We start from the raw sequence: 24,564 nt of genomic DNA on the forward strand, positions 1-24,564 counted from the left end.
TGCAGGTGCTCCGGTTTCCCCCACAGTCCAAAAACATGCAGTACAGGTGAATTAGGTAATTGTCTGAGTGTGAGTGTGTATGGATGTTGCCGAGAGATGGGTTGCAGCTGGAAGGGCATCCGCTGTGTAAAACATGTGCTGGATAAGTTGGCGGTTCATTCCGCTGTGACGACCCCATATTAATAAAGGGACTAAGCTGAAAAGAAAATGAATGAATGATTTTTATTGCGTTTTCAAATTTAATACTTCATTAAAAATGATTATTGCTGTAAATAGAAGGCAAACATCACCACTAGAAACCAAGACCATTAGCTGGCTAGTGGCTACTATTAAACAGAATATAATTTATAGCCATAAAAATTATAGATTTTGTTTTGTTTTTCTCAGCAAAATGCGTGACATAATAAAAGACTTTGGACAATATTTCAACCATGAGAGTTTCCAAAATAAAAGACTGAAGACGCGTGTGATAACCGTATAATCAATTGATGATTCTTGTTAACAGCAAACATGCGCTTTTGCTGCTGTACACAAAGGCAGGCTGAAGCGAGGCAGTCCCCGCAGTAACGGCGTATCCATGGAAGCCAAACAACAAACACTTCTTTGGTGCGCAACGTTACAGTTCACTGCAAGTAGCTGTGGACACTGGTGAACACTATTGCTGTTCTCCGGTTGTTTTTATTTTAGCGGCATTTCAACACCTGTTTCATTCATAAATTCCTGGTTGACGATCAGGTGTTTACCTTGTTGTGTACCCGTGCTAACGTCTGTCCTTTGAGCCTTTTCATCACAGCTGAAAAGAAATGGTAAGTACTGCTTTATTAGATTTTTCTTTGTCCGAAGGTTGTTAAATATTTCTGCTTTAATTTATCGATACTAAACTATAAACTGCTATTAATAAGCTGCTTTATTTATTTCTGAATTAGGGCATGTCTTTGTTCAGTGATCAAAACAATATGATTTTGAGTGTGCATCTGTAACGTTGTCTCATTTTTTTCATAAAAATGCCTAATAATAGCATTTATCGGATTGTTACTCTGTAATATGTTCTACAAAATAAATACCACCTAAATAACATGTTTTTGAAAACTAAATAAATAAAATGTTATTGCTTTTTCATTTCTAACAGAATTTAACTTAAGAATCTAACTACCCAAACTTTATACATGCCAATGGATTTAACGTTATTCTATCCCTACAATCAGGCCTATTATTTAGCATTTTAGATTAGTTTTGAAAAACATAGCAATTTAGCTGAAAAAATTGTATATTAATGCTGATAAGAGTTTACTTAAACACACATATAGGTAATTGCTACATCGTGACAGCTGCTTTTTTGGCAACATTTAAAAATAATCTTTAACACTGTTCAGACTTTATGTACTGCTTGCAAACAGGCCTAATACTTAAGTATGCTGGCTGTGTGACTACATTGCAACCAATAATGGTGTCTATAGAACATAACAGGTACACTTTTCCATAGATAACAGTTATGGGTGTTTACATAAATGTTGTAAAATGTAATAATAATAAAAAAAATAAAAAAAAGTTGAACTGTTTTTGTTGTAGTAATCATCAGTCACAAATTATAGTTATAATTAGCTGTTCACAGGATATTTGTTCCAGGAAATATAAAAATGATTTTGATTCACATGCTTTCAGCCTCAAAGTGCTGCATCCTCAAGTGGAAAGCTTTCAGGCGGCAGTGCTTTCACTCGCCGCTATCGCACACGAGCTCTGACCTCTCATGTGGACGAGAGTCTCTTTGGGAGCCCCAAACTGGTAAACTGCACATACACATTACAAAGATAAAGGGACAGTTTTTTATAGTTATAAAAATTATTGATATTCATTTTCATTGTAGTTTTTTAGATGCTAATACAGTATATTTTCAATAAATTACACCTCAATTTCACGGCAATTTGGAACTTTTTGATTTAGTGGCTAATTCATATGAATTTGGACGATCTAATTCATAAAATTAAGTACAGTTTGCTCATCACCCAATGACAATTGGGTTTAGGGGCAAGGCTGGTTGTCACGTCTTTTAAAATCGTACATTTTCGTACAATTGAACTCGTACAAATTTGTACAAATTAGACACTAAACTGACAAAACATAAAATACTTAAAGCTTACTAAAATAAATAAAGCTTAGTGTTTATTCTTTAGGTTAAGTATCTGTTTAGAAAATGGTTTTTATTTTGACTAGTATTTTATTCAATATAGTGCTAGATACTCGTACTTAATTATTATGCTGTACTTTTTTATATAGCTTATAACTACTACTTATTCAGGTACCAGTAAATATCATCACACACCATTGTCATGATGTGTAAAATTCATTCATTTTCTTGTCAGCTTAGTCCCTTTATTAATCCGGAGTCGCCACAGCGGAATAAAGCGGCAACTTATCCAGCACAGTTTTACACAGTGGATACCCTTCCAGCCGCAACCCAGGGAAACATCCACACACACAATCATGCACTACAGACAATTTAGCCTACCCAATTCACCTGTACCGCATGTCTTTGAACTGTGGAGGAAACCAGAGCACCCGGAGGAAACCCACGCAAACAATAAAGTAATATTATAGCATGTTAATAATTTACACCTATAGGCAATTTCAATGTGGTATTGTCACTGGCCTATGAAGATTTCCTGCTTGTTGTCAAACTAATTTATTAACTAAGAAGAGGCAACTGCATCATATTTTAACGTTAAAACAGCTGCCGCATTATTTATCAATGTGGACCTTTCAGGATTCTCGGAAGCCCAATCATTGAACATAAATAATAGAACAAAGAGCAAAACATCAATGTTTCTTTGGTAATCATTGACATGAAAACTTGAACTGTGATGTAATAACTGCAGCTGATAATGATGATGCTGTTTTTGGAGTTATAGTGACCCTCTGCTGAGATCTTACAAATCCATAACTTTAGCCACAGCCATATCACCCTGCAGCCCAAGACCTTACTGAAGCTATGCATTGTTGAGTCTGTTCAGTACCTGGATAGGTGACCATTTGGGAAAACCGGGTTGCTGTTGGAAGTGGTGTTAGTGAGGCCAGCAGGAGGAACACAACCTGCGGTCTGTGTGAGTCCTAATGCCCCAGTGAAGTGAAGGGTACACAACACAGTCAGTAAGCGCCATCTTTCAAATAAGATGTTAAACCAAAGTCCTGACTCTCTGTGGTCATTAAAAAATCCCATGGCACTTCTCGTAGAGCCCCAATCATCCCCATTCACAGAATTCACTCTTTCACCATCTCTCGTCTTCACCAATAGCTGATGTATAGTGAGAGCACTGGCGTCGTTGTTTTGTGGCTGCCGTTGCATCATCCAAGTGGATGCTGGACACTGGTGGTGGTGTGGAGAGATGATTGTGAAGCACTTTGGATGGATGGCCATACACAATAAATGTGCTATTTAAATACACATTACACATCACATTACTAATCAAGAGTTTAAATCTGTGTTCAACATGAAGTTGACCCCACCTTTGCAACGATAGCAGCTTCACTTTTTTTGGAAGGTTTCAGAGTGTGGGAATTATTGACCGTTTTTTCTAGATGTTTATATGTGGGAATTAGAAGGTCTACTGGCCTGTATCTCTTCTTTAATTTATCCCAAAGGAATTATGTCTGGTTAAGGTCAGGAGTGGTGCATGGAAGTAAATGTTTCTCAACACCAACTTGATCATCTCATGTTATGGAACAGGAAGGGGCCATTGCCAAAATGTTCACATGAAGTTGGGAACAGGAAATTTGTTAAAAATATCTTGGGTGCATTTAAACATTTAGTTCTTTTTCTAGAGGTCAAGGCCAACCGAAAACTTATAGAAAGTAGACAAGTCTTTAACCATTAAGATAAATAAACCATTTGAAAATGTTTATTTTTTCAGTTAAATGTTTATGTAAAGATATGCTTATTTTAATGTTATAGATAATATTTATCTTACTTCAGGAGTCCCACTTTATATTAAGTGGCCTTAACTAATATGTACTTACACATAAATTAATAGTTTGTTACAATGTACTTATTGTGTAAATAAATATATTTACTGTGTACTTATGCTTGATTAAATACATGTATGTAACTACATCTGTAATTACATTTGTAAATACACTGTTGACCATCCCTTACACCTTAATCCACCCTTAAACCTACCCATGCCACCAAACCTGTCCGTAACCCAACCTCTATCCCAACTCAAAAGCACCACAAGTTTTCTCAAATACATTATAAACACAGTAAATACATTGTATTTTTTTTATGTAAGTACACAGTAGTTAAGGACACTTAATTTAAAGTGGGACCAAATGTCATAATATCCAACATTTCTATGACACTAAACTTCCATTTAGGTATATGATTGATCGGCTTTATGTTGGATTTTGTTGGACAAATACATTTTCAAAAGCTTTGAATTTTAGTGTTTACAGTCACTTTTTATAGATGTCGATTTTTGGGCAAAGTGAAAGATTAAGGATTTTTTCATTACTGAAGTTATAAAAACTATTTTTAAAAATCTAAATAAAAATTATTTTGACCAAAGCCATGAAGATCTCTACACACTGCTTATGAGCTAATCTAAAGCCCATATTAAATGTGGAAGTCTCAATTTATTGACTCTGAATCAAAATTTGGAGGTGAGACCCAACCCAATTAGTGTTATTATAGTGTGTTTTATGTGTTTTAATTAAACCGATTACTGCACATCGAAAGCTGTGGCTTAGCTTTAAATGATTTCTTGTTTCTCTTTCAATCTGTTTACCAGTGTCTGAATTAAATTATTTGTTCTTTCACTCGGTCAAGTAGACTAATCAGGTGTAGGGTATAGTGAAGGAGGGTACAGAGTGTGAGTTCTCACACAGCCAAATGTTTTGAGGCTTCTGTTACCTGAACACTTACTTAAAACAGAGTGCATAGTTTTGTACAGAATTATTACTGGTTTAATAAAAATGTATGTTGTTGTCAGGATATCAGCAGTTGTTTTTACAGTGTAGACTCTAACTAATTAAGTTTTTATAGAATGGGCTTAATAATGTATTTTTTTCAATGTTCAGTTTTGTTCAAATGTGTGAACTAGTATGTATTAAGTTAGAAGTTTTTAGTACTTGTAGCTAATCAATAATATCTAATTATAAGTCATTAATAAATAAGGGCGGCACATGGCTCGGTTGGCAGCAATGTTGGGACAACAGCAAGAAAGTACCTAGTTTGAGTCCCGACTGGGCTATAGAAGGCCTTTCTCTGCAGAGTTCTTCCCCGGGTGCTCCGGTATCCCCCACAAGCCAAAGACGTGGTCTACTGTCGGTGAATTGGATAAACTGTGAATTGACCATCATGTGTGGGTAAGAGAGAGTGTAGAGTTCTCTCAGTGCTGGTTTGCGGCAGGAAGGGCATCTACCGGTAAAACATATTCTAAAGTAATTCATTCAACTAAGACGAAACCTGCTGAAGAGTGAGTTAAATGAAGAAATAGTTCATCTTTCTATAGTTTATATATATATAATATGTATAAGTATCTAACAAGTAAGAACTAATAGTGTAAAAATGTATCTTTAAAAAGAAAGAAAACTTAAAGTATACTATATATTATTTTCCTCACAGGTTTTGGAGGCTTTGGAGTGGCATTAGATATAGGCCAGGATCTTATTTAGAACAAAATGAAGCCTATCTTTAAGTGCCATGCAGTATCAGTCTGTAAGAAAACACTTCAAGAAAGTCGTTCTCATAACTTTATTCGCACTTAGTGGCAAATAAGTATGAATACTTAATGAAAATGAAACTAGTATAAAAAATAAATTCTAGTAGACAAGTAGCATGAAAAAGGTACTAGCATGTTTTATAGATTGTTAAATGGATTGTTATTTCCAATTGTCTTTTGGTATCTTCATCAGCATTCCACTGCTGATATGCACAACCATCCTGAAGGTGAGAATGAGAGGACAAGGTCACTGTCACACTCTGCTCCTTCATCTAAAGAGCCAAAGTCAGAGACAATACGCATCATTACTAAAGACCTCATCAGGGATCTCAGGCAAGTGCAGTCACTGTGGATAATTCTTAATTTGCTAAATTAAAGCTTACTTTGAAATTGTGTTGAACATTTTTGCTTTCTACATGTTTATTGCTTGCACGGTCAAAGGACAAGTATTTTGTGTGCAATGTATCTGGTTGCCACAACAACATCACACCCTTAATTGTCTTTAACAGACTTTTAAATCTACATTAAAAATCAATGTCTATCAGCAAATGTGAAAAACAGTAAAAATAGGAATTTTAACAAATTACATAATAATTTAAGCGTATGTCTTTATCTCAGATTTGCATAATTTCACCAGTTGTATTTCACCATTTTTAATCATGCTCTTGGTGTATTGTTCGTTTGAACCAGAATCCCAAGTGAGGACCCATCTGGGCAATCTGTCATTCTTTCCTCGAATGAGTTCAGGCGAATCATGGCAGAGTCTCATGTTCCCAGTGAAGAAGAGAAAACAGCTAGGCTAGAGGCCCAACGCCAAGCACTCGAGGAAGCCATGGTGAGCCAAACATTTTAAAATCTAACTCTGAAATTTGACCTTAGTACTTTAAAATCATACATTTGGACTCTAAAAGTAACAGTAACCGCTGCATTAGTCCCCAGCTACTTTTACAGCAGACCTGCTACTAGAAGTATTTTTACCTTTCTTATTACATGCACTAAAAAAAAAAAAACAGTTCTGAAGTAAATGACAACATTACAATCTTTCATTTGACCCGATTATGTCTTCATGGTGTTTCACGAGTCTTGGTGAAGCTAAAAGTCAATAGTACTGATTGGTGGAATGTTCTTCACAGCCTCATTAATGGTAATATTTTTGCATTTTGCTATTAAAGGTCCCTTGAAGTTCTTTGTAATGTGCATTTTAATTCGATGTTATACAGATCATCATCAACTGAAAAGCAAATGAGAAGCATCTTAAAGAGGCATAACATGTTAGATACTACATTTTAAAAATAACTTGCATCTATACTGCAGCTTACTTTTTTATTACAGCAACTTAACAGACTTTACCACAGAAAGGCTTCTATTTAGAGAATTACAGCATGCGGTGTATTGCAATGTAAAATACTTGTATTTGAAAAAATACATAATCGTCAGTAAGATTTTTAAATGTTTTGAAATACGCGTATCCGGCTCACCAAGGCTGCATTTATTTAACTATAGAAAATTGTAAAGTTGTGAAATGTTATTGTACTCTAAAATAACTGTTCAAAAGTAGTTTATCATTTAATTTAATAATTTATTCCAGTGATTTAAAAGATGAATTTTAGCTTTATTACTCCAGTCTTCAGAGTTGCATGATCCTTCTGAAATCACTCTGATATTAATTATTATAATTATTATTATTGATGGTAATAGTAACTACATAAAATAAGTAATAAATAAATATTTAATAAATAATTATTTAACAATATTTTTTTTTACATTTAATGAATGCCACATTAATGAACAGAATAATTTTCTTTAAATTATTAAATAAAATTAATAATAATAACATAAACTTTTGACCAGCAGTGTATATACCAAATTACAGTAATCTTTTTAAATCTATGTGTAAGGAATAAATTGTTTTACTGTAATTAACAAGCATCCATTGTAAACTTACAAAAAAAGTTGGAATGAAATCAAATTTGACTCTTCTTATTTTTATGTGTATGACGTAGTAGTGCTTGTAATAAACATTTGTGCACTTCAGAATCTTTTATCAAATATCATAACATTCCCAGATCTTTATTGTAAATTTTGTGAACCAGTGTCTGGATACCTACAAAACTTTGGGATTTTGTGCTGGACATTGTCTTTTGCAAAGGTCCAAATATGTTGGTTGCCTGCTTCATCTGCTACAAAGAAAATGTTGGTACAGAGGTGAAAACCCCCTCATGATCTCTTTGTTAAGCACTGTTTTCACTATTTGAATTACTGTACCTAGAATTATCATCAACTATGAACACTTTCCATAAACTGAACACTTTGACGCTGTAGAAAATCTTTATACGAGGCACCAAAGAAATCTTGGACAGTTTACATTCATCTGATACTACGAATGTCAAATTTAATGGAATTTTTGTTTAATTGCTTGGTCTACTAGAGATATCTTGTGATTCCTGATGTGCATTATGCATATGCGTATATGTATGCATGTGCATTTTTGGGGCCTATGAAAGATGATGAGATTTATTGCCTACTGTATAAAGCAGATCTCTGGAGAGTCTGGGACGGTCCTTATAATTTACCTAACATCACCAACTTAGTGCTGCTCATGGACTCCCTCTCTGCCATTTGTCATACACTGAAAAAAATAAATGATTTCTGCAAAAAACGTATATGGATTGAAGTTAAACAACTAAAATTTAGTAAATTTGTTTGTTTAAATTCCACACAAATAAATTGTTTACAACCACTTAACTTTTTTTTTTTTTTGTTAGTCCAAGGAATCATCTTTGAATCACTTTGTCATTGTACAAACAGTAAAAACTGTTATGTCCTTCAGTAAATCTAGTTCTTTTGATGTTGTAAGGATGCTGCAGAGCAGAGGAAAGCACAAATGCGCCAGGCTGACCTATCTCGTCAGAAGAACCAGAACCTCAGTGAGCTCGAAGCTGAGGCGAGGGACCGGGCCCAGTATCTATTGGAACGGGCCAACACCCTGAGAATGGAACAAGAGGACGAAGTCAAGAAGCTCAATGAGGTAAAAAGCACCAGACTAAAATGTCAAACTGTGAGCCACAAGTTGTTGCCAACATGTTGTCTTTCTGCTTGTTCAGCTGATTCAGAAAGTGCAGTGCCATGCTGTCCGGGATGTACAGATTCAGGAGAGGAAACTAAACTCTGCAGAGTGGCTGGCCGAGGAGAAGAGACTGGACGCCATGATGGAGGTGGAGCGCCGCCAGGCTTTAGAAGCTCAGGAACAAATTGAACAGCTTCGCAAACAGCAGAGGATTCAGTAAGCATGCTCACACTCTATATTCTGAACACACTGCAACACAATGTATTGCTCTCTACAGTTAATGGGTGGGGGTAATTAAAGGGGGAAGATGTGCATCATAGACCAGATACAGACACGTCAGGAGGAGAAACTGCTACAGGATGAGATGAAGGAACAGGAGGGTCAGCAGTTGCTGGAAAACATGGAGAGGATGCAGATGGAGGAGCTCAAGGTTCACAACGGAATATCTAAATCACTTCAAATTTCGAGTAGCTGTTTTAAGCCGCAGTGTATTTGAGTTTATTTCTGTGTGTGATGGTACCACAGGGTATAGAAAAGAAAAAGGAGGAGCAGAAGAAATTGCTTCAGGAGATTCAAAAGATAAATGAAGAGAATCTGCTTGCTAAAGAGCAAAAGAAGGAAGAAGAAAGATTAGCAGATCTACGTGCTGTAGAGTACACACGCAATAAATTGGTAAGGAAAGTCTTTATTGCTTTTTCTCTATTTTTTTTTCAAGTGTCTTGGCAGGTCTTCTGTAGTAAGTGTTGTCTGTGTGTGAAGAAACTGCAAGCAGGGCATCGCACTTATCAACGAATGATCCCAGAATGTTCCAAATGTTGCAAAGTGAAGTAAAGACCTTTTAAAATGTTTATCAGATCTTTATACGATCTTTATATGTAGCAGAAATATCCTAGATTCAATTAATGCTAACAAGTTCCAAAGTTCCCAGGGTGCGAATTATACATTGACGAATGGGGGTTAATGTATAATGTATATTTTGGTAATCTTCATTTGCCTAACATGCTTTATTGAATCAAATGAATGTATTTAATGAAATTACATATAATTTCCTAATAAACTTATTCAGGTTTACTTTGTTTTGAGGGATATTTAGTGTATTTCGACCTACAGTAACGTCTGATTAGCTATTTCAGAGGTTACTTTAACTTAAACTATAAAAACTGTGTCTAATTTGACTTTACTTTTGGGCTATATCTAAATACTAACAGCTATTTTACTTGAAAGGTGTATTTTTAACACTTAAGATGTATATCGGTGGTGTATATCTCCCAGATTCAGACTGTTGAATTAGTATTTTTCTCACATAGGCATTGGCTCCATTATGAATCTACAGTGGTATGAACCGCTATAGGGTGGTAAAATGTATATATTATATATTATTTTTTATTATTAAAGGTGCAGTAGGTGATCTGCCAAAATGCTAACCGTTTAGCATATTATCTTTGGATGGCAGGGGAGGGACAGTATTTCAAAGCTACACCTCCTGAAACTGCAAACATGCACACCGCGACATGACAGCAGACAACCCACTAGTTCATGTCATTCGGCAGTTAGAAATGTAGCTAGTGGTTGGCTGGCGATGTGCAGGAATTCACTTATTACTAAGTCACAGTTACATGCTATTTTATAGCGAACATTCAGAGTACCATGGTAAACAGTATAGGGAGGCTGTCATTGTTCAAAAATGAACCATTGTGAATATAAAAGCAACTTCAGCTCAGTAAAGCAGGCTAGGTGGAATAGCGCTATTTACTGACGTTCTGTTGTTAAACTAAATAAAAATCTACATTATCGATGCTGTAAAAGGTCCCTTATGAAACTGAAAATAGTCACATCAATTTTTCGCCAGAAGATTTCAGTGGCTGAGCAACACATCTGTGCATGTGCAGAAGCCCAAATCTGGGGGTCAATCCCCCCAACCCCCCCTGTAATTTGCACCCTGTGTGTACCCTGTCCATTTATGCAGGAAGCTCCCAGTTCAAATAATCAGGTGTGTTTAATAAGAGAATGATGCTAAATAAGCAGAGCTGTGGATCATGAGGACTAGAAATAAGAAACACTTGTTTAAACAGAAAAAAAAAATTAGCTCCTCATCTTTAAAAACAAAAATGTAGTGTAATGTGAAGTGGGACACTGATAAAAAAATGCAGATCCAAACACAGGTTTATTGAGAATGGTTGGACAAGCAACAGTCACAATCAGGAGCAAACAGATGTATGGAGGCAAATCCAGAGTCATAGTAAAAAAAAACAGGCGTTAGGTCAGAACAGGCAGGTAGCAGACAACATAAACAAACACACAAACACGGCAGGGCAAGGAAACCGCGTCCTAATGTCACAAAACTGTGAAACAAGACTCAGCAGCATGTGTGTGTTTGAGAGATGTATATAGTCTGTGTAATTAGTCCTGATTAGTCCTGAATATACCTAAATGCTATGAGAGCCACATACATCTAAGATGTGTTTTTAGGAACGAGAAGCAGAATATGAAGCTGAGCAGATACGAATCAAGAAAGACAAAGAGAAGGAAGTGGCACGACTGAGAGCTCTTCAAGAAAGGGACAGGGACCATAAAGCTGAGCAGGTAAAGATAATATTAATGGATACAGTGCATTTGTACCATATGAGATGGACATTCATGATGGCGGAATTAATTTGATAGTTAATTTAAGTGATTATGGACAGTGTTGAATGGACAGCTTTGTATTTACAGTCTAGATTCTGCATAAATGAGTTTTTTCTCTGAACCGTAAGGATGAGATCAGAGCACGGAGGAACCAGGAAGCGGCTGCGAGGGAATGGAGAAGAAAAGAGAAGGAGCAGGCTAAGAGAAAGCTGGAGGTGGAAGAGAGACTGAAAGCTGCTCGTTTGGAGCAAGTCACTCATAAGGAACACTTGCTGTCCATTGAAGCTGGACGAGAGAGAGCAGAGTTTGAAAGGGTTCTGAGGTACAAACACACAGTACTCATGAAAAACTGAGTTTTGATATATTTACAGTAGGAAATGTAATAAATGGTTACATGGAACATGATTTTTACCTTCTAATGATTTTGACCATAAAAGAAAAATCAATCATTTATACTAATACAATGCTTTTTTGGCTTTGTCTAAAAATAAATAAGTTCAACACAGGACAGGTGTTGTGCTCTAGGTATAAGTAGCTATGATAACAAATGAGCAACTATGATAACAATCTGCTGACTACCAAATAAAGGAATGAAATACTGTGTGGAAAAAAAAAACATTAAAACTAAGGGTGTTTACATGACAACAATGAACTAAAAATGTACTAAAGTTTTTATTTGTGTGTGTGTGTGTGTGTGTGTGTGTTTTATGTGTGTAATATATTTTTTACATACTATGTATGAAAATACATAATTTTAATGTGTATACACTAATATAATGATGATATACAATTTCAGTAATATATCATATTAATAAAAATAATTAATAATATTGGCAAAATGATCCTGGTTGACATGGATTTGTGAATTCTGATTTTAAAATGCTGTGTTTTGTATGGCAGGCAAATGTTTGGCAATTTCACTTTTTAAAGAAACCCTATCTGCAAGTGCAAAAATGATCATGAAGTCATCTTTTGTATTTTGTATTGTATTTTTTTTTTTTTTGGTTATGAATTATCAGTGCATGCCTACAGACTGAACAGATAATACATAGTATCACAAAAAAGTCTGAAGCTCATAATCATTAATTAAGGATTTATTTAATGATGGTAAAATCAAGGAGTGTCTCTCAATCCCAATGTGTATTTATTTTAAGTAAGGTCACTTTTATTCACACAATGTAACACTTTAAACATGGCAAATTAGATGTCATTCATCACTCTCTCCATTTTTATTTGTATTTTTTTTTTTTGTATTTCTATCAGTGTGACTGCTTCCTTTGGTGGATTTTCTTGATTGTGGAGCTTTCAGCTATCCAAGTATTGACTCTGAAGATGTTGAAAACAATACTTTTAAGAATATGAATTAGATTTTCAATAAGAACCTAAAGAAAGGCTGAATGTACTGGAATAGTGCACATAGACTGTAAAATAATTTGCAGGCAGCAAATTTTTACAGGTACAGGCCAGGAAAAAAAAAGTTAAAAGAAGGTCATAACAGGCTAGGCAGAAAGATACAGGAATTTCAGCCACTTTCCAAATAAAGGTTTCACAACTTGATGGTGGATTTATGTGGCTTAAACCATGTGGGTAAAAGCAATAAATATCAGGTTCAAGGATTATGTAGAAGTCCGGGGTAACAGTGTCACTATTCGCGTGAGGGATCCCTCTAGTGCTAAGTGAGAAATAGCACATACGTTATATTCACGGTTATACAGGAAAGAGCCATTTCTCATTCATTCTCAGTGTGAGCTTTCAACTAGTTTCAGTTATACATATGTAAAATAATTCTCAATATTTTAAGTATTACAAAATCTACCCTTAGGTGTGTCAACCTGAAACTTATACAAGCATCTCAAAGATCCATGCAAACCAGAAAGTTTACACTAAGACAGAACATTTTATATTATAAAGTTTAAGACAGAATGGACTAAGATAAAATATTTATGCTTTGTAATCTTTTTCCAGGGCACAGCAGGAGCTCATTGAGAGAGAATATGAAAAAGAGGAGCAGCGGCAGCAGCAAATCCAAAAGCATGCAGATGCTGTTAGGCAGCAGGTTCGGGAGAGAGAGATGCAGGCCGTCACTCAGCGCCGGGAGATGTTCAGAGAGAGAGAACGGCTGGAGGAGGAGGCACGCAATCGCAGAGCCCGACTGGATGAGATTAAAGAAAAGAAGCTCAAGGAACTCAAGTATGTTCTCAACGTAAAACATAAAAGAAAACATGGGGGGTGGGGGGGGTTCAATGTCATGTGGAAACGTCCACTATGGGGATTTCGTCAGAAATCGTAAGTCATCTATAAGACTAATAAAATGCACAGCTGGCAGCAATCACAACCATTCGTAATACCAACTGTGCATCGCAGAGATACCTATTCGCTAATAAAGCCTCACAATACTAAGAAAGTCTTCAGGTTCCTTCAAAACCTCATTCGAAAGAAGAAAAAGAGAAAGGGAACGAGAAAGCTGCCAGTGTTTGACAGACTGTTTCTCCCGGTGAAAGAGTGTGTTCCACGCAGTGGCAGACGTTTGAGCTGGGTATTCTCCCTTGCCTGGGCATTCTCTGGGTACTAAAAAAGCAACACGGTCGTGCAGCTCTTTTTCGTCGTGCGACATCTTTTTCAAGATGTCGTTCTGACTGTGCATTTCTGGATGAGATGGTCTCCTGTCCCCGAAGGATGAGCACGAGCACTGAAGTTTAGAGGTCCAGCATGATAATGCAGTGCTTACGGGCACCGCATGCCGTCACCGCGATGGCATTCTCTGTTGCGCAGCTAAGATTATGGCTTGTTCTTGCAAAAGAACAAACCACCCCTGCAAGTAGGTTGGCCAGTGGCGTAGCAGACGGGCCCGCAGGGCACGCACCGCGGGGGGGGGGCCCCGCGTGATTAAGGGCCCCACGTCGTCGTGATTTTTAATAATTGAAAATCCAGGAACCGCAATAATCAAACTCTTGGGAACAACTGTGGTCGGAACCAAAGTTTACAGGTCTGTGTTCTCTGAACTCCGCTCAAGCGGTGGACTACTTAATTCTAATTGCTTGCCGCTGGACCGCGTCATAGCCAATGAAGACGCGCCGCTGTTTCTCACCACCAGTTCTCGTTAAAAAATGAATGACTTCTGGCTACTTTGACGCTCTCGCCACTTTCAGTTTGTGATCGCTCCTTAGTTTGTAAAGGATTCCCCGCGTTGTCACGCCACCCCGCCTCCTTTCCCCGCTCCTCAATTTGTGACAGAGATATATACACTAGATATCGCATAGGGACCCTGAGCATGCGTCCATAGCGCCGCCACATTGGTACAGTGCTCCCAGGACAAATGTCATTCAACCGCACTAGTCAAGACAGTGTTATTACGTGAAGATGCTGGACTTAAGCGCTGTCTACGAGTGTAGTAACGAGCAAACAAAGGAAACAAAGCACAAAGGCAGAACATTTCATAGGATTAAGTTTTTTACGTTTTTGTATGTTTTGAAATTTGTGCTAAACAGGTCACGTTTTTGATAATAATAGCTATAGTTACTTACTGCATTCACCATAAGGCAAAGTAGCACCAACCCGCACTAAACACTCGGTTTATGCTAGGTTTGTTGAATAAATCAGCAAGCAATGCAAAAGAAATATGACAAAGAGATGCTGCACTGCCAGAAACTTGTATTATTGTCGGCTAGCAAAAGAGTCGTTCATAACGGAGATTCATTCACAAACGAATCGCTCCCTCCGTCAGTATGATTATGTTTCAGCACATGATTAGATCAAATTTAACAGGGAGAGTGAATAGTACATTTCCATACACACAAATACAAGCTTTTTGTCAGGAATGCCCGTGCGATAAGTGATCCATCAATGTAGAAAAGTGATGTCAAATAAAAATTTTCATAATTAAAAAAAATGCATACTAACATCCAGGAAAACTCCCGATCACAGATATATGTGTATATGTGTACATCTATGTGTATATGTGTATACGCCCGTCCCCCAACCCCCCCAACCTCCGCATTTTGCGCTACGCCACTGCGGTTACCACTCGGGCAGATGTGAGGGTTACCGCCCTCAGGCTCTTGGACCCCCCGCTCTTCAGCGCACTCCTTCCAAGCTTCAAGTAAGGGAAATGCTCCATTCTCTTGGATGGTCACCTCTCACTTAATAACACCAAGGATCAGATGTACATCACTGCATCAGAGGGTGGGCTGTCATTATCTGACGAGGATCCAAACCAGTTCCCTCCCTCCAGGGTGGTGATTAAGGCATCAGATATAGAGGCTGATGTGATGGCCGTGCATTCCAGGGCTGCTTCTGCTCTGGGTCTGGAGATTGTTCATCCCCCAGTCCCCCTGTCGGACCATCTAAATGCGTGTTATGCGTCTAGATGCGTGTTATCCCGCCCAAGGTGTGCAAGTTATCTGTGAACCTCAGGGCCAGAGCCTACACAGCCGCAGGCCAGGCTGCTTCTGCCCTGCATGCTATGGCCTTCAAGCACAGGTGTTGGTCCACAACTGACTATGCTCTGCGTACCACCAAGCGGGCTATGGATAAACCTGGCTGATATGTGAGACATTGACATAGTCCGCTTTCTCAGCACACCCTTGTTAGCCAGCAGCTTTGACTGTGTTGGAGGACTGTCTCGCTTCCAGCACAATTGCCACTTGCGCAACCTTTGCCAGCCTGATTAGCGCTGACACAAGCTGCTATTTAGAATGATCATGCAGAGGCGCATCCTCTGATGTGTGCCTCTTCAGGATTGGTTTGCAGCAATAGGCCGTACTTTCATGTTTCTATTCTTCCATGCCACCACCAGTTTCTGCAGTTTACGTTCGAGGGTCGAGGTTGGCAATACAAAATCCTCCCCTTTGGGCTCTCTCTGAGCTTGGTGAAGACTCACGGAGGGTGCCCTAGCACCCCTTCGGCTCTTACGCATCTGCATACTCAATTATCTCAATGACTGGCTGATTTTAGCTCACTCGCGGGATCAATTGATTCTGCCCAGAGACAGGGTGCTTCAGCACCTCGACCAGTTGAGGTTGACCAACTGAGAATAGAGCAAATTTGCCCTGGTGCAGAGAATCTCCTTTCTCTGGTTGGAGCTAGACTCAATCACCATGATTGTGTGCCTCTCCCGAGAGTGCCGAGCTTATGCTGATCTGTCTGAGGGAGTTCGACAGTGGCCTCTTTAAAATTATTCCCGAGGCTCCTGGGGCATTTGGCATCCGCAGCTGCTGTCTTGCCGCTCAGATTGCTCTATATGACATCGCTTCAGCACTGACGTCACAATCAAGTTTCCAGACGTGCATGGCAAGCGGGAGCACACTGAGTAACTGTCACTCTACTGTGCCGCCATGCCCTAAGCCCCTGTATGGGCACTGCATTTCAACAGGCCAGAGTGCCTCTAGAACAAGTGTCCAGGATGTCATCGTCTCGACAGATGCTTCCAACAAGGGCTGGGGGGCCATGTGTTGTGGGCATGCAGCTGCGGGTCCATGGAAAGGATCCCAGTTGCATTAGCATATCAATTGCCTGGAGCTGTTGGCAGTGTATTTTGCTCTCCATCGTTTTTTATTGGTACTAGAGGGGACAGCACGGCGACAGTGGAGTATTTCAACCGTATGTGGAGTTTTCAATTCAATTCAATTCAGGTTTATTTGTATAGCGCTTTTACAATGTAGATTGTGTCAAAGCAGCTTTACATAAATGGTCATAGTAACTGGATCAGGGTAGTTCAGTTTTTAGTGTTCAGTTTAGCTCAGTTCAGTGTGGTTTGAAATCATTACTGAGAGTCCAAACACTGAAGAGCAAATTCATCGATGCATAGCTTTACAGATCCTGAACCATGCAAGCCAGTGGCGACAGCGGAGAGGGAAAAAAAAACTTTACCAATAGAAGAGTGAAGAAAAAAAACCTTGAGAGAACCAGACTCAGTTCGGCACGACCATTTTAATTACTCCGCTGGCCAAAAGTCTTGTGCAGAGCTGCAGTCTCATGCGTGAAGGCTGTAAGCTGGCCTCAGCGAAAACTTGTCTGTCCCTGGAGCATCACTGGAATCAGTCTCATGCTCTCCACTCCCCTATGACCAACAGCGCAGCAGCAGCTCAGGATACGGCCTGGTCCTGGATATGGACACTGTGGGATCAATTCGTCACTGGTCTTGGATTCAATCAGTGACTCCGCATAATCTAAGGGTCTCGGGATGAGTATCCCCTGGTGGAAATGGAGAATAATTAGCGTAGCTGCTGTTTATAGTGTATATAAACAAGATGTAGAAACTTGTGTGGAAACCCGCTAAGTGATGCACTGAGTGTATGCTTTACTTAACAGATAGGTCTATAATCTAGTTTTGAACTGAGAGAGTGTGTCAGAGCCTCTGACATTATCAGGAAGGCTATTCCAGAGTTTAGGAGCCGTAAAGGAGAAGGCTCGACCTCCTTTACTCGACTTTGCTATTCTAGGTATTACCAGAAGCCCTGAGTTTTGAGATCTGAAAGAGCAAGCTGGATTGTAGCGAGACAGAAGGTTGGTTAGATAAACAGGAGCTAGATTATTTAGAGCTTTATAGGTGAGAAGTAATATTTTAAATTTAATATGAAACTTAACAGGCAGCCAGTGTAAGGAGGATAAAATTAATTGATAAGGAGGAGTATCCGCTCCCGCCACATGTCTTAGTTTGCTTGCCGTCTGCTCCTATGGAGTCATATGCAGCTGAAATCGCTGCATGCCATTCACATCCCCGGCAAGCTCAACCTGGCAGCCCAGGAGAATGGAGGCTCCACCCCAAGTCTGTTCATCTGATATGGACGCACTTCAGAGAAGTTCGGAGAAGGTTCGCTCAACATGGATGCACTGGATTACAGTTGGCCTCGGGGCATGCGCAAATATGTGTTCCCCCCAGGGAACTTACTCACACAGACTCTGTGTAGGGTCAGGGAGAACGAGGAGCGGGTCTTGCTAGTTGCACCTCTCTGGCCCAACCAGACCTGGATATCAGAACTCTCCTCTCCTTTACTCCTCCAGCACCCCCCTTCTGGCCGATCCTTTTGTGGAAGGACCTTCTTCTTCATGGACAGGGCTCCATCTGGCACCCACGCCCAGATCACTGGAACCTGGACATGTGTTCCATAGATTGAGCAAGAAGACTTAGATGACCTACCGGTTGCAGTGGATAACACCATCACTCAGGCTTGAGCACCCTCTACGAGACATGCTTATGCCCTGAAATGGAGTTTATTCACTGAATGGTGCGCTTCTCTCTAATAAGAACCCCGGATTTGCCAGATAAGTGTTGTGCTTTCTTTTATTTTAAGGATAGGTTAGAGCAGAGGCTGTCATCTTACACATTGAAGGTTTACTTTGCTGCCATTGCTGCTCATCTTGGTGTGGTGGATGGTGGCACCGTTGGGAGGCATAACCTTATCATCCGGTAGCAAAAAGGCATGAGGGGATTAGATCCACTGCGCACTCCTCTCATGTCTTCTTGGGATCTCTCTGTAGTGCTTATGAGCCTACGCGGAGACCCGTTCAAACCACTCCACTCAGTATCCTTGAGATTTCTCTGTTGATCATGTTGGCATTGATCAAGAGGGTCGGGGACATAGAGACATTTTCGGTCAGTGATTTGTGCCTGGAATTCGGCCCGGCTTTCTCTCTTGTGATCCTGACACCCTGGCCTGGATATGTGTCCAAGGTTCCTACCACACCATTTGAAGAACAGGTAGTGAGCCGGCAAGCGATGCCTTCAAAGGAGGCAGACCCAGCCCTTTCATTGCTGTGTCGTGTTCACGCTCCTCTAACACTTTTTTTCGCTTTCAGCTAGAAAAGGTATCTTTGCGATGCACAGCTGGCATCTTTATACACAAATGATTGTGATTGCTGCAAGCTGTGTACACTGACGCCGCCATTTCATTGGCCTGTTTTTTACTCTTTCAGGTGATTAGCTTCTGACTATCCCCCCCACACCCCTACCCCCCTCCCACATAACGAGGGTTACATAGTAACTGTTTGATTTTTAAGTAATAAATTATTGATTACATACAGGTGAGAAGACACAGTGACCCTTAAAAATAGTTTAGAATACATTTCTTTTCACTGGCAACAACATTTCACACCAAAGTTTAGGGTGATACTTTTAAGGTTGCTATTCTTTAGGAACTAAAGCCAAAATATCCAGGGGAGGAGGCATTACATTTACGTCAAAATGCGTCATTGAAATAATTTGAACCACAGCACATACTTTATGTGAAACAGATTTTAGTGTTTCAATGCATGGTCTTTTGGATGCTTTCCACAAAAGGAAAAGAAAAAGTAGAAAAGTGTAAAAAAAGAAAAAACGGGGTTATACACACTGGGCCTCATTCATGAATGTGGGTCAGAATTATTATTTTATTTATTTTGTGTGTTTGCATGTGTATTTAAGTAAAAATAAACACATCCTGTCTAACTCCTGCTAACACCAGTCACCTCTGAAAAATGCATCTTTATTGTTTAAGTGTCCAATCCCAATGAAAATGCTCCATATAAACACCTCAATCCTAATAAAAATGCTCAAACCAAATGAATTTGTACTCGGTTTGAGAGAGGTGGGATAAACCTTTCTGTAACCCGAATAAAATAAATATTCAGCAATGTGAAAGATTTAAACCAATTACTTTGCTTCTACGTCACAATTTTCCTTTAAAAAGATTGTGCTTCAGAAATAATTCAACTGAACTTATATAGACAGAAAGAAAGCCAGAAAACAGGACAGACGGGTGTGTGCATTCCATATTAAAGTGGGCATGTAAACAACATATCGAAATAGATAATGTCTAATGCTACTCAGACCTGAGTAGCATGAAAAAGGCTAGTGCAATTTGATGGGGTCAAAAAGGTGGCACAGTGTTTAGCACTGTCTTCTCACAGTAAGAAAGTTGCTGCTTCGAGTCCCAGCTCAGCCAGTTGGCATTATGGTGTAAAGTTTGCATGTTCTCCCTGTGTTTATTGAGGGGTTTTGATAGTGATGTTAGTGATCTCGAAAATGAAAAGCAAGAGGGGTGAATAGGGTGGGTTGTGGGGGGATGGGGTTATGGGGGTGGTCGATGATGTGATGATGAGTTGGTATGCACCCTACTCCCCTGATTCTGACAATAGTCCAACATTTCCAAATAGTCATAAAGGTCAATAGCAACATCTGTTTGAACACAACTTTGCCTTGTGCTTTCACTGACCCCCAAAGCACACAAACAGCTGCTTAGCATCTCTAAAGCTTTGTGTGCAGTCCACAAAACGAACAAGACGCAGTGAATGCAAAGTTGGGTCTGTTTCCTCTAAAGTCATCACTTACATTACTTCACTATCTGAGCTTGCACCTTAGTGGTGGAAACTTATGTAGGCTGATGTCTCAGAATAATGTGAGTCTTGGTTGGCCCAAATTCGAGGCACATCACATTGAACAAAAATACCTACACGTCCCTTTTGGCCCCCCTTTATGGTTAAGTGCCTTGAAGGTATCTACAGAGAGATCTCAAGAGTATACAAGAGGGTTGTGAGAATGATGTTCAGGTAATGTTTCCTGTCTGATCAGCCATTAACAGTGTTGTAGTAAACAGTGATGAAGGTGAATAGCTCTCCTCGCAACTTCTGCAGAAAAAAGAAAGAAAGCATAAGACAAAAAAGGCATATTCTGGAGTCTTCTCAGTATGAAAAAAAACACCAATCAACCCTCTTCAGGCCACAGGCTCACTTCTTTTGAACTATTTTTCAGCTGCTTTCCCACTATGTCGAACCATTCTAAGAACAGCAGGTAAAAAAATTCTAATTACACGCCTTGTCCCAATGGTGGATTTAGAGGGTTTTGCATTAAAAGTAGACATGGATTTAGTTGGTTTTGATGCAAAAGAAAATCTACTTTGTTAAAAACCAAAGATTTGTCTGAAGTGAAATTTAAAAAAAAAAAAAAAAAAAAAAAAGAGCAATTCCAGCGTTATGGATTATGACATTTGCAGTAAAATCTCTAAACATAAATTAACAGAGGAAGAATATGTTAACATTATATTAAAACATCTTTAAATTTTTCAAAACAACTAGCCATAGAGTTGTGGGAGCAGAAAAATTTGAATCTGTAAACGTTTTTTATATTTTAAATTAGGAAAAAAAATGGGGTTATCCTAATTAAGCCTTTAAATGTCATTTTAAGCTGTATAGAAGTGTCTTAAAAAATCTACTAAAATATTATTTAGTGCCATCATAGCAAAGATAAAATAAATCAGTTATTAGAAATGAGTTATTAAAACAAAATAAATAAATAAATAAATAAATTAATTAATAAACAGGTGGTTATTGTTGTTGCCCAGAAAGTACTACTTGTCAAAAATCATTCAATAAGCACCCATTAGTAAAAGTGCTGTGTTATGCAAAACTAAATTAATTAAAAAAAAATCTTTATGATATAGATTATGATAGATTACCCGCTGTAAACTATTTATTTATCAAACACACCATATAAAACCCAAGCACTGAATAAGCATACTATTATTAATGTACTGACGCAGGTTATTGCTGGTTGCATAAGGTTGACACCCCCTTGCATAATTTTTTATATGTATGCAATACTTACAGAAAAGTAAACTGTAAATTCAATATAGTTGCGTGGTACTTTGCGTGTTGAATATGTTGTTGTTACTTCCTTATTACCCAAACATTACGGTTTGTTCATTTGCACTTTATAGAAAAGTACACTGTAAATTCAATATACACTGTACTTTGCATGTTGTATATCTGGTTGTTACCCCCTAGTTACCCAAGCATTACAGTTTGTTTCCTTATACCTACACATACGTTCTTTATACTTATACTATACTTACAGAAAAGTAAACCGCTATTTCACTGCAATTTGCGGGTTGTAAACTAAAGTGTTACCAATAATTACACTTAAAGATAGCAGGACTAAAAAACATTTACTTTTAGAAGATTATTTGAAGCACATTAGCTGTGAACATGTTCCCATTAGCAATGTTCTTCTTTTTGCTATTAACATTTTAAGTGTCCAGGTGCATTTTTTAGACCCTGTATTTTAGAAAGAGGATGTGAAAAAAAAATACAAACACAAAAGCTTGAAATATTGGTGATTTGTACAATGAAAAAATAAATGTTTTTCTGGGGTCATTTAATTGTCTTGTCTGTTTTTATTAATTGTTTCTTCTGTGAATTGACCTGACCTGTTTTGGAAAATGTGTTTTTCTTTTGACTCAGGGCAGCTGGGCTTTCACCCAAGTACTACAAGGAGGTGGAGCGGAAGGCTTGTGTCCTTCCATGACTTTTAAACTGAGGAGGAGCAGAAGCGAGAGAAACCACCAAGTATACAAAAAAAGGAAATGTGGTTTTCAGTGACGGTAAGACTCGTGTGAAAGAACTGAATAAACATAAACACATTTGACACTCCTATCTGGCTGATGCAATATGACTGCAACATAATGACTTTTGATGCCAAAAATCATTCTTTGTTGATGTAGTGCAATTTAATCAACCTCTTATGAAAAATCTGTACATGTTACTGCAGTTTAAAACAGAACACTGTATTACAAAGATAATATTCTTAGTATATGAATTGCAAATTAGTTGTAATATTTCAAGACATGTCATGAATTATTTGTAGTTGGGTAAAGTTGTGTTTTTTACCCATTTAAGTACAGTGGGTCTTAAGCACATCTTTATATATAATTTCATAATTATATGCTGCTGTTGGCTTTAAAATATGGTTAAAGTGTAATGTACTGACAAGCATTCAAGAAATAAAGGATTATTAAAATGTAAATGTTTTAAAGTGTTTTCTTAAGTAACCACTAAAAAGTATATATATATATATATATATATATATATATATATATATATATATATATATAAAATCCTGGAATGACCTAATAATATTCAGTACTGGGATAAGGTTTTAGGCCACCATCACACTTTTTTAGTGATGATATAATGACCATTTGTAATCATTTTTATTAGAATACAATCAGAAAATAAGGGTAAAGGGTTTTTTCATTAAAAAAAAAAAAGTTTATTCTCAATTTCCATTACAGGACATATTCAGTATACAACTGTTCACATTTAATCCACTGGTTAATTTGATCTGTGACCATCTGCCATCAATACTCACTAGGATATGAGTAATTATTGCAATATGAATAATTGAACAATAAGTGATATGAATAATTGCAATATAATTATTATAATGCTATTTATACACAATCAATCAAACAATCAGTCAACTTAAGCAAAACTAATACTAAAATTCTTTTAAATTTTGTTTTGTAGTTCGGGGCCAAGTAAATATTTGCTGCCGTTTTTAATCATTTAAGTTCATTTAATTGAATATATAAAAATCAGTGGATATTATCGATGCATTTGTTGGGTAAAATTGCTACTTTTTATTGCCATTCATCGTGTTTTTGGTCATCATCAATGTAATGCCACTTTAAATGACCGTGAGTAGCATGTCAAAAATAGACCCAGCACCAAAACTATTGTGACACTGCTGCTTTATCGACGATCACGCTTCGCACTGACACGCTGCTTCTGTGTGCAGTATAAAAGCTCTAATCTGTTAACATGGATGCTAAAAAGACACGCGCTGCTCATGCTTGCTGTGTAAAACAGGCTTTTGACAGATGGCTGAAGGTCAGAAAACTTTGGCCACTTTAAATGGTCAACGACTGTTCACCAGTGGCGCCTGCAGCCGTACGGCTGTACGCACTGTGCGTACCTACCATGAGAGGGCAGGAATTAATGGCGCTTATTTATTTATTTATTACATCATTTAAATTGATTATTAAACAGTATAAACTACAATATAGTGACAAATCAAGAAAGAATGAGAATAAATAAAGGTGTACGTTTGTGTGTTTTAAAGTGTGTATGTACTTGCATGGTGGAAGATGGGTAAAGAAATCTATTGGCTTTAGTTTTGCTGGCTGTTTTTCTGCACACTAAAAATTAATTCAATTCAATTCAGATAGCTATTGTTTAAAACAAGTTTTTTTTACGGAAATGCTATGTTGAAACTTCTACTATGGGAATTTCATAAGAAGCCAATCATCTGAAAGAGCAATAAAACGGGCCAATGAAATGCCAATGAATTGGTGGTGTCAGCGTACAAAGCTGGCAGCAATCACAATCATCAGACAGATCAGATCC

At 38.0% G+C, this 24,564-nt stretch overlaps 1 protein-coding gene across 1 annotated transcript; it reads left to right on the forward strand.

Moving 5' to 3' along the window:
- The first annotated feature begins 618 nt into the window (after positions 1-618).
- On the forward strand, positions 619-22,738 carry cfap45 (cilia and flagella associated protein 45). The gene is given in 12 exon segments (NM_001082996.2): positions 619-806; positions 1,663-1,782; positions 5,908-6,047; positions 6,405-6,549; positions 8,572-8,742; positions 8,819-8,997; positions 9,082-9,211; positions 9,307-9,453; positions 11,251-11,364; positions 11,535-11,728; positions 13,372-13,596; positions 22,621-22,738. Coding segments are annotated over 12 exon segments (1,632 nt in total). The 5' UTR covers positions 619-803; the 3' UTR covers positions 22,685-22,738.
- Positions 22,739-24,564: the final 1,826 nt, after the last annotated feature.

The sequence above is a fragment of the Danio rerio genome, chromosome 18 (genome assembly GCF_049306965.1).
Source record: "Danio rerio strain Tuebingen ecotype United States chromosome 18, GRCz12tu, whole genome shotgun sequence".
Taxonomy (NCBI): domain Eukaryota; kingdom Metazoa; phylum Chordata; class Actinopteri; order Cypriniformes; family Danionidae; genus Danio; species Danio rerio.